The sequence below is a fragment of the Pagrus pagrus genome, assembly GCF_965226575.1.
Source record: "Pagrus pagrus genome assembly, chromosome: 6".
In the NCBI taxonomy this organism is placed as follows: Eukaryota; Metazoa; Chordata; class Actinopteri; order Spariformes; family Sparidae; genus Pagrus; species Pagrus pagrus.
Genome location: NC_140190.1, coordinates 11,980,157 through 11,991,469, shown reverse-complemented (window position 1 = coordinate 11,991,469; position 11,313 = coordinate 11,980,157). Strand labels below are relative to the sequence as shown.

Genomic DNA, 11,313 nt, shown 5'->3' with positions numbered 1-11,313 from the left:
ACTTTAAGTCAAGCAACATTTTGAATGAAGGGCTTTTGCTTTTTAGCGGGAGACGCTTTTGACGAGTCAGAGTAGGAAATACACAGGTGGGAATAATAAAGTTAATGATGGCTGTCACGACTTACTGGGACACTTAAATATAAAGGAGCCATCATTGATGTTATTTGTAACACCTGTGCTTCTCCTGCTATGACAGTCCAACATGTCCTCTGCTGCTTTTACTGAAGTAAATGATCTGGAGTTCTTCTTCCACAGCTGTTTACAATGACAGTATTTTACATACATGCTCAGTCATGGTCAGAACACACATTTTATCCAACCCTCACCAGTCTATTGGCCTCTCCTGAGCTGCAGTACTTGTTTCCTGACACTGGGTGTCGCTCCAGAGCGTCTAATATCGCTCCTGCGCGCTTACTCCGCCGCTCTCCCCCCCTCCTCTTCCTCCCCTCTCCGCTTTGTACTGTGTGTGCGTGTGTGTTGTGTGTCGGATAGAAAGTCAGCCTGGTTTCCAGCTGAGTGCTTGCTCTCTCACAGTGTGTGTGTGTGTTGTCATTATTATCCACTCTGCTCCCAGCTCAGAATGGCCAGATTCACTCAGACTGAAACAAGAAGGCAGCACCATCCACAGCAGCCCCAGCCCGCTCACTCCAGCCTGGTTTTCACCGGACCGGGGGCGCCACCGACCCAACAACCACTACTACTTATCCCACACCAGCACCAGTACCCTCAGATCACATTTCCGAAACCCATGAACGGGTCAGAACCCATTTCAATTCATCCGGAGAGCGGCAACATGAAAGACCAAGATGCCATTAAGCTGTTTATCGGGCAGATACCGCGGAACTTGGAGGAAAAAGACCTGAAACCTCTGTTTGAACAGTTTGGGAAAATCCACGAACTGACAGTTCTCAAGGACCGATACACCGGCATGCACAAAGGTAACGTGTCGCCCCTCCAATGGCTGCGAGGCCCGTTTATATATCTTGATAATATTTCTTACCATTATCTCACCTATTGAACTCGAGTGTGTTAAAACGGGAACGCGTATTTACGCGTATATGTCACTTCTTCTTAATTCTGATACGGTCTCGGTCTACTATTCTATATATATAGGCTATATTTATATAAAAAAGAAAATCATAAAATCTTCATGTGCATCATTGCTTACACATTTTCATCTAACATTCATGATTTTTTGTCATTCTGTCCCAGTTACAGTGGCTTAATAACGCGCGTTGTTTCCTCGCAGCGTCATATTTCGGCGCATTTCTGTTTCCATCTTGACAATTCCACGTTTTTTCCAATACGCGTGCAACCAAAATGGAAGATTTACAAACAGTGTGCAGCATCGCGACTCGTATCTTGGCCGTGCTCTGTGTTTTAGAGCAATTGGACAGTGTTTTCTTAACGCGCTCTTAAGTGGGGCAGAGGCGCTTGGAAAGGATGCATTTTTAAAGAGCCTTCCCCTGCCAGTCCCCCGTCTCCTCGCGGAGGGGCGGCATCATTTATTCATCCATATGCTTTCTTTAACATCGCCCCATGTGCGAGTGTAGGGGCTGGGTGCAAATAACCCGACACGTCCAAATCAGTTCAATACCACAATGTCTCCAAAGGGCGCCAGAGCTGTCGCAAGATGACGGACGCGGCCGCGGAGAGAGGGCAGTGCTGCTGCTGCTGCTGCTGCTCAAATGGAAGGCTGAGAGTGTAAATCCACTCCGCTCACTATACACAGTGACAACTTCCACCCTCCATAATGAAGTTGGTTATATCAACGATGGATAGTGTACATCACTGCTTCCTGGGTGGGAGAACCATATCACAATACGTGGTCCCCCTCCTCACAGTCGAGCCACGCAGTGTTAGACGTCATCATCATCATCATCATCATCATCATCGCCATCATCATCATGAACTTTAATTTTGTTTATTACATTTCATTTGCATTCAGCCATGTTGGATACAAACCATGACAACTGCAGGGCTGTATCTGTATGTTGTTTGAAACAATCACTAATAATAATAATAATAATAATAATGATAATTATTAGTTCCATTGTAATCATGAGATCAAGTCTGCTGATATTGCTTGTGACACCAGATTCATGATTGAAAGGGAGAAAGCCCAACACTATCTCAACAAAAGTTTATTCTTCTGCACAACACTTATGTTTTATTTATGCTGCTTTTAACTCCGTGTTTCTAAAACTGACTCATACATGCTACAGAGCCAGCACTGTGTTCATCTTGTCACAGCATTGGAAAGAAAAAAGAGAAAAAAAGGCCACTCTCCCCCTCTTTGGACTCCTGATCTTGGACTCCTGCAGAGCAGATGTTGATATGTGAAGGATGTTAGTCCAGGAGATAAGCCCTTTATTACAGTGACATTTAGAAAAGACAAGACAATCTGTGACAATAATGTAAATGCCATTTGAAAACACTGCAAACAATGCCATGTCGTCTATGAGATACAGAGACGCCATCAAAAGATATTACATGCGTTGCCATCGCAACGGTTGTCCACAGCTGTCACAAAGCCCTCGCACTGAGGCCGTGTCACCAATGCAATATTTATGCTATATACAGTATATTCATTAATATGGATTCATTGATTGCTCAACTTTAATGACATAAAACACTTTAAATAAATTATGATAAATTGAATTAAAGTAACAGAAACCAAGGAAGATTGAATGGAAAAAAAAATATCAATATATAGATTTTATTTTATTATGTGCAGTGTCTTTTGTAGTCTCTTTGATTAAAATGTTGTGTTTGGGTTTATGAAGGTTTCTTAAGCTTAATAGATATTTTCTATCATAGCTCTTATCTGTCACATATTTCATGAAGCCAGATGCTCCTGATTCCACAGTTGGTATTGTCAGTGTGGAGGAGGAAAGACTTTTTTTCAGTGTAGCACTCATTTGGCATTCATCGGTATGTGTTTGTGCATGTGTGTGCATACATATACTAAAATGTCATTGCCCTGTGTTGCATAATGATTGCACTATTTAGCTCCTGAGTGATTGTCGCTTGATCACGGTGTCAGGGAAAAGACAATTTAGGCTCTTAGATGTATTTCCATGCAGAGATAATAGAGCTTTGATAGAATTGAGTGTAATTCAAGTGAAATATATGATGCGATTACTATAGAATAAATTACATTTATTGGTAGTCGTGATTTATTTTTGCTCGACTGTTTTTGTTGCATTTGAAAAGTTTCTTATCTCTTTTCTTCATTGTATTATTATAACTATTATCAATTACGACATTATTCACGCTCTGATTGAAAAGTTAAACAACTAAAAAAAAATCTAATTAGATGTCCTGTTTTTATTCAGTGAAATTAATTCTTTCTCAGGTCTGAAATGCAAAACTCAAATTTAAAAAAGCTTTGTAACAAACTAAAATAACCTTTTCATAGACTGTAAAATAATTCCTGAGAACTTTTACATATATTGTCTGTCAGTCAGGGGTTTCTTACCATTTCCAATCTAAAGCATTAACTTGCATAAATGTAAGTAGACAAGGTCATCTCTCTGATCAGATTAGATAATAACATAATTGTAAAATTACTCAATTGTAGAAGTTCATCTTTACCTTTATTCATTAACTTACAGACAACTAATTCATTTTAGATAAGTACTGTCCAGGCAAATTAAATGGCTTAAAATGTAATGAATCCAGGCCACACAATTAACAATACATAATCAAACCCTAATGTGCCAATGATCTCTGATGAGGTTATTTTATAGTTAATCATGTTATTAAGCAGAAAAGGATTATGGGTATGGAAACACTGGAACAGCAGCCACAAAGGAACACATTCAGACTGACAAATACATTGATGGACAGAGGGATAAACACACACACACGCATGCACACACACACACACACACACACACACACACACACACACACACACACACACACGCACGCACACGCTCGTTATTTTCATCACTCTAAGTGTCGTGCATTTGGTAGTCACTGCACTTATTCTGTCATTCTGATTCTCATTTCATCCACATTGTGCTCTCTGTGTTTATTATTTTCCTCCTTTTTTATGCAACTATTTTTCCCCTTGGTAATCCATGAGGGAAAACATGGAATTAGTTTGTAACGCGTGATAATAATGCATGGCCATAATAACTTGACTCAAGAGGATTAGCAAATGTGCATTGTCTGAAGCAGCAGTCTCTTGGGTGATCAGCTGGTTGCCTCCCTAAACAGTGGCTGCCTCTGCCAATTAAAAATTCAGTCTAGTCTGCCTCTTCAAATGATTAATTCTGCCCACGCTGTCGATGGCCTGCCAATTATTGTCGCCCAATTGGTATTAATAGGTAGAGGATTTCCTGATGTGGAATTTATCATAGACTGTGAAAACTTCTCCCTTTGGCTCTAATTAGCCTCCACTTATAGCGCATGCAGAACACACACTTGCACATTTATGCACATGCATATATGCAGAACTAAGGCTTTAATCTGTGGCGTTTCTTTTTTTCATGCGTGTAGGCTGCTGTGTTTTTTGTCCGATTTTCTTTTATTTATTTAATTTTTGGAAAAAAAGTGGATGCACACATGAAAAAGCACTCAAAGAAAAGGCTGAATCTGCTTCTGTGTAGATTTGTGTTGAACCGCTCTTCATCTGGACAGATTTTATCCCACGAGTTCGGCTGAGGTTGACTAATCTTCACTTGTGCAGTTAAGTAACATGCACTTGAACGAGAGAGAAAGTAGAGGGAAGAAAAGCTTTTTTTTCTTTTTTCTTCTTCTTCAGGTGTGATTCAGCACAGCAGACAGACAAAACAATCCCTACGCTGCCTCACTTCAATCTGCCGGCTAGCTCAGCCCGGGTATCAATATTAAGCTATTGTCGGGTATCATTGTGTTAATGCATTTATAAATGGACCAGAGATATTGCCCTAGACCTCAGCCAAGCAGAAGCACATTAAATCACAGAATAATCTAATGAAATATTTATTCAAGTTTTTATTTTTTTTCACGCTCTGAGCTAGTGTGATGGATAGCGTCCCTCTGTGGGTTGCCCTCCCAATAAAACAGAGAATAGCAGGGAAACAGAGATAGATGGAACGTAGCGTATGCATATTAAAATGAAACAACACTTTACCCATTTACCTCATAAAATGATACCTGAAAGGCAGCAGCGTTGATGAAACTCTGGTTTGTTGACGATTTTCTCTCCTCTTTGATTTAATGGAAGTGTGTGTTGCATCTACATGTTTCCATATTGTGTGCGCCTTATGGAGAGTGTCAAAGATCACGGCACTGCTGTAGGACAGCATCTCCCCTGAGGAAACAGATGGGATAAACTCACTTACAGACTATGAACAGAGCTGTGGAAGTGATATAGACGGTACATACACAACATGCTGTGATAGTTTTACCAGTTTAAGTGTAGTACAGGCGTGTGCAGAAGGGGGGGCTAAGGGTGCTCATGATGTCCAAAGTGCCCTTTTGTGCAGTGCATTTTATTTTACGCTATTTCTTTTGTTGTTTGTTTATTTTGTTGAGTTCTTTGGGTGGAGGCCTGTCCATGGCCCTCATCAAGAAGAACAAGATAACAATTAATGTAATTTAGCGCCAACTAAATGACACAGTGGTGACGGTGACAGTGGTTCTGGTATAGCATGACTAAGTTGTAGGAAATAGTTCTTTCGGGTGTTTTTGCTAATTTGGAGAACAGAATAATACCCTTTGCACTGTAGCAGTGCTCTATATTTGAGAAAAATAGGCCAACAATTTTTAAGAATCTGTAAGTATACCTTTGCTAAATCTAGATTGCAGATTTGAACTGATTAAGCTACATTAATGTGCCATTGATAGTTTTCTTTTAGACTGAAACAAAAAGAAAAGTTGCTGGACCCAACTAACGTTTGACATTTTTGTTTCAAAAAAGACTGAAGCAAATAATGTATTATCAAAAATAGTGTGTTTTTTTCTTTCAGCTCTAGTTCCATGTGCCTTTTTAAAATTTTTAGCACCTGCTACTCTCAAGGTCTCTGCTCCGCCCTGGTCTATATAGGCCTTTTGCCGGGATGACAATTGTATGGTTGCTAATGAAATAAAACAACTTCATAAAGGTCTTGAGGAGAAATCGACTCCATTTCAGCTGAGCATGTTAACACCGAGGCACAGGAAAAACAATTCTGTCTCCCTGCAGTTTTGTGCAGTGATTCGATTTAACAAATCAAGGATAAAATCTTCTGTCAGGGCTAGTGAGCGAAGGCCACCGAGCCAAGCTAATGCAGTAACAACACTCGCCTCGCAATCTTTAAACGTCTGTAAATATTGTAATAAGCAACAGGGCTTTCCTCATAAAAGATGCAGCAGCTCAACTGGTACTGACAGGCGCTATGGGCCTTGACTTCAGGATGAGGAGCTTTGCCTCCCTCTCTCTCCTCCTCTTTTTCTGTTGGTTTTCCAAGGAGATTGCCAATCTCGGATGCCGACAAGGCCGTGCTGCTCTGCTGGAGGTCAGTGTCCGCACACCAAACTCACCTGGCTTTTATTCGGTCTCCGCTTCCTTTCCCCTTAATCCCTGCCCGAGAGAGCCTTTCAGATGGATTGATTTCCTGCTCCAATGCAACATTCATTACGGCTCGCAGTATATTATGCTTTCACTATGTTGGAAGTGCAGTTATTCCATGACCTTTCAGGAATATGTTTGCTCTTAATGGGTGCCTGGAGCAGAGACGAATATGGGAAGATGTACTGTGAGGTCTGAGGGAAAACATGGAGCAATTTCATCACTGAGACACTCGTTTATGAAACTATACACTCCACGTGTATTTCATTAGATTGGACTAAATGGAGTTTTGCGGTTGTTTGTTGCAGGTTGTGCGGAGTGTCATGTTTGGAGGCATGATTGTAATAGCATGTTAGGAGTGTTGAAGCAATTTTAAAAAGGTTTTTTTCATCAGTTGGCTACCTGGAAGGAAACCAATTTGTTATTCTGTCGTGGCGTTTTCTTACGCTGCTCGAAGTCTGTTTATTCAAACATTTTGGTGATATTTTTGCATTATTGTTTGTTGTGATATGGTAATGTCATTAATGTATCCTGAAATGTGACAAAAAAGTGAATATAAGAAAAAGGAAAGAAAGAAGCTCTTCATTGAATTTATTGGGACACTGTTGGGGCTGTTTCAAGATGTTGTGCTCAAATATTTTTGCTGTGTTTCAGCTCAAATTTCTCTTTCATGGGTAGAGTCAGTACAAGCGCGCTACTTTCTTGTGCATGCACAAAGGTCATACAGCTATTTCCTTAGTCTAAATAGAGGGATAGAAGCCTATCTATTTTGTATGTGTAGCTTAGCAGAGAGTGCCATTGCCTACAGAGCAGAGTGTACTCTTATGAGGGGGGGTGGTTGTAAAGGCACAGAGAAGGAAAAAAAAGGAAGGGAGCGATGGAGGGAGGGAGGAGGGGGTTGGTGGTTTCTGTTAGAATAGCATGAGCTCTTTAATGTTGTGTTTGAGCCTGGCTGGGCACAGATTCATTTTAGAAGCAAAATGAAATAACAAGGGAGAGGGGAGAGAGGAGATTTTAATGCAATGTTTTGTGATAATCCCTCTCCATTTTGGAATGGTTCAGGAGAACTCATGCGATAAAGCCTTGTACAAGCCTGGAAAATAATAACTTATTTGTCTTGCCTTATAGTACTGTGCCCTTGGAGGGCTCGCTAACCCCCATGTTTTGGCCAAAAAACAATCACAGATTAGTCAAGCTGTCACATCTCTGTGATTGCCAAATGGTTGAGCCCTTGATGCTGGTGTGAATGAACAATGCATGAATGTCGTACACGTATCAGCCTGAGAGTGCACGCGAACACAAGATATGACTTAGTGCTGTTGCTCCATCGTATAGGACGGGGAGGACGACACGTGTGTGCAGGGGTGGCCCACAAGGCAAATGACAGACGGACACATGGGCACAAACAATAGATGTATGGACAGATGGATAAGTGGAGGGGAGAAGATGAAGTGTTTGTCAGAGATGCAGAAACAAATAGTTGCTTTTATCCCAAGGCTGTGCGGGAGAAGAGTGATGGCTCAGCTTGGGACACGGAGGATCCCCTCCGACAGGTTGGGAGCTCTTTGGACACCAGGGGGGGCGGGATTGATGGAGGGTGGAGGAGGCGGTGGAGGAGGAGGAGGAGGAGGAGGAGGAGGAGGAGCGGAGGCTCAAGTTCGACAGATGTGTAAAATAATCACGTGAAAGCAGTAAACATGAGAAAATCCCTCTGGTAAAATGAGTAATTCTAATAATATTCCTTCCTAATATACTTCTTTCACAATGTAATATTCCAATATTACTACTGCTGCTGCTGCTAGTGCACATACTATGACTTCTGCTACTGGTCTCAGAGGTGATTTACTATTTTATGGATGTTATTGTAACTAAATTACCAATGCAAACAGCAATGAAATGCTTATAGTAGCTGTTACAGCAGACTAGAGATGCTACAAATGAGGTATTTTTACAACATAGATAATACTCCACATCACCTCCCTAAATGGTGATTATGACAATGGTAAACAAGACTATCAGCATCGAGACTAAGATTTTGACCAATCCCCAACTTGCGATGAAGACACATTTCAGATCGGAAAAAATGTCTATGAACGCTCAGGTCCGTGAGGGATGTGTGAAGATACATGCTGCTCAGCACGGTTATAAATAGAAATTCTGTGGTATTTCCGAAAATAGGTTAAGCTGCCATTGCTGCACTGCTGGCATGACATCACTGATTGCCTGCCAGCCTCCCCCAAAAGACTGCTCCCATACTGTGCTCAAAAGGAGGGAGAGTATGAGGAGGGGGAGACGGGGGGAGCATCTGTGGGCGACTGCAGGGCCATGTACCCCCCCCGCCTCGTTTCCAGCCGCCCCCCGCCTCCCCCCCACACCCCGTCCCCTCCATCACGCGGCCATCTCTCCCCTCACTCCTTCCATCTATCTTCCCCACTGAAGCACCGACGCTGTAGCTAACAGTCTCTGTGCTTTATTGCCAGAGACACAAACTGGTCAAGGAGCTTTGTACTGGAGATGAATCGCTTCCACATTTTTTTTTTTTTTTTTTTTTGCGTGATACAAGCAAATTGTGTGCCAAATAGTGCAGGAGACACGGATGAGAGGTGGAATTCGTGTTTTTCTTTTTTGATGATCAAATGTTAATGTGGTTGAATGAGTGCAGCGTGTGGACTTTATATGAGATCCAACATGGCAGCCGTTCTGTGGTTCACTACTCAACGGTAGATCTGGCTTAATTAAAAAAGACTACTCAAATTAATTAATGGCTGATGGGTTCTCATATCTGTTTCATCTGCTCTTTTGGTTCACTTCAGACTTCTTTCTTTGCCATCCCTCTGATCTATCTATCTATCTATCTATCTATCTATCTATCTATCTATCTATCTATCTATCTATCTATCTATCTATCTACCTACCTACCTACCTATACATTATTTTCCTGTTTGGTCATTAGGACAGTATTTCGGGAATCCACTTGGCTCAATATGGTTACCAGAAAATATACGTCAATACAATTAACACGCTGTTGCCTGCTTGTTAGTCAGACCATTAGTGTTAATTATTACCCTTCTCCAGCTCAGTGGTGACAAGAGATAAATAAATAAAAAAAAGAGAGCCGGGACAAGGACACAAAGTCGTATTTTTATTTTTTTATTTATTTTTTGGCATGCGTAGCATAATTGAAAATATGTGTTTGGAATACGGCATGCTCCGCTCCATTTGGCGCATGCACTGAATGGGAAAGAAACAACTTTAAGAAGCTCTCATTACAAGTTTGTTTACGTGCAATTAAGGTTTTTCGCTCGAGGTGGGCTGTGTTTAGTGCGTGTGGTACAGACGGATGGGTTTTTTTTCTCCCTCTCGCACGTCTTTCTTCCGTCACTCCATCCGAGCAACCTCTGGGCCTTTGAAGTGCTGTCTTTAAAGGTATCTAAAATCAAAGCGACTGAAAACCTGATCCGTCTCTCAGTCTGCAGTCAGTTTGCAGCTGCCAGTCATCTGTGATTGTGGCTTTGCCATGATCAATTGATCCGTCTAAAAGGTTTAAATGCCTTTCACCTTTGGAAAGAGGACAAGCAATGTTGGGAATATTGCATGAAATATGTCTATTAGGTACATTAAATGAAGACTTTGCATCATCGGAGGCATTGTGCACTGTGTTGTGCCATACGCCGCAGAAGGCAACGTGCGAGAGCCAAGTGAAAGTGGTTTTATTACTTCCTTTTGCCTGGTTTGTTTTTCCAAGAGGTTGTACATGAAAAGGAGGAGATTCAGTTTTCTGACTTTGACTTGTGGGGAGGGGGGCTCGGAGAAACTTTTATTGATTTCTGTGTAAATCCCCTGGCCGGAGCAGCAGACGTGGCTGGGAGGAGGGAGGGAGGGAGGGAGGTGCGACGGGCTGGAGAGACGGGACTTGGCAGGTAAACTCGTGTTGCCCTCCCAGAAGTAGCACGGCGGGAGGCAGCAAGTGTGAACCTACACATTATTTACAGCTCTGTGAAACTCCATCCATTAACAGTGACAATTAGCTTGCTCATCAGGGATGCAGGCCACTAGATGTATTTATAGATCGGGGCCCTGGCTTTAATAGCAGAAGAGGGATGGAGTGCACAGATAGTCTACAAAAGTCAAGGCTTACTTTAAAGGCTACTGTAGATGCCAAAGGGCTGTATCCTAAGTGTTATCCTGAGCCACATATTGAAAGAGTTCTGGCTGACTTGGGGAATGGGGCGGCCAGTTGCAATCTATCACGTCACCTCTCGGAAGTGCACCTTCTGCCAAACTGAATTATCTTTGCAACTTTATCAGGAACTGGTTGGAGCTGTATCACCGTTTCCAGCTTTTTTTTTTTACGCTGCTACGCCTACAATGTAGAGCCGTAAGTGCATATGTCAGCTCTGGAGAGAAATCCTCTACAGTTGGATTATATATGAAGAACCACTTCTGCCCTGAGAGAACTGTTTAACCTCAGAGCCACACATTTGTGTGAGAGCGAGGGTGTTGAAGTTTCTCTCTTCATTGTTATAACGGCGTCTTACCGAGCCTTTCATAAAGAATTTATTGCATTTGTCACACTCATTAGGCAATGCATGCCACAACATAACACGTGCATGTAAATGTTGTGTAACATTCACACCTGCACACAGTCAGGCAGTCCTTCGGGATTTGCTGCCTATGGATCTGTTTGACTGCTGCTTGGAGACTAGTGTAGTCTGTATGAGCGGGTAGCAACAAATCAATGGCTGAGGTCTCCTGCTCAGGGGTCAGAG

General features: G+C 42.0%; 1 protein-coding gene across 14 annotated transcripts in view; it reads left to right on the top strand.

Moving 5' to 3' along the window:
* The first annotated feature begins 489 nt into the window (after positions 1 to 489).
* Positions 490 to 11,313, top strand: part of celf5a (cugbp, Elav-like family member 5a) — a 192,124-nt gene continuing 181,300 nt past the window's right edge. For all 14 annotated transcript variants that reach the window (XM_084354973.1, XM_084354975.1, XM_084354977.1 and 11 more), the window contains exon 1: positions 490 to 938. In XM_084354973.1, coding sequence (XP_084211099.1) covers positions 581 to 938 — 358 coding nt within the window. In that variant the 5' untranslated portion in view covers positions 490 to 580. The remainder of the gene's footprint in view (positions 939 to 11,313) is intronic.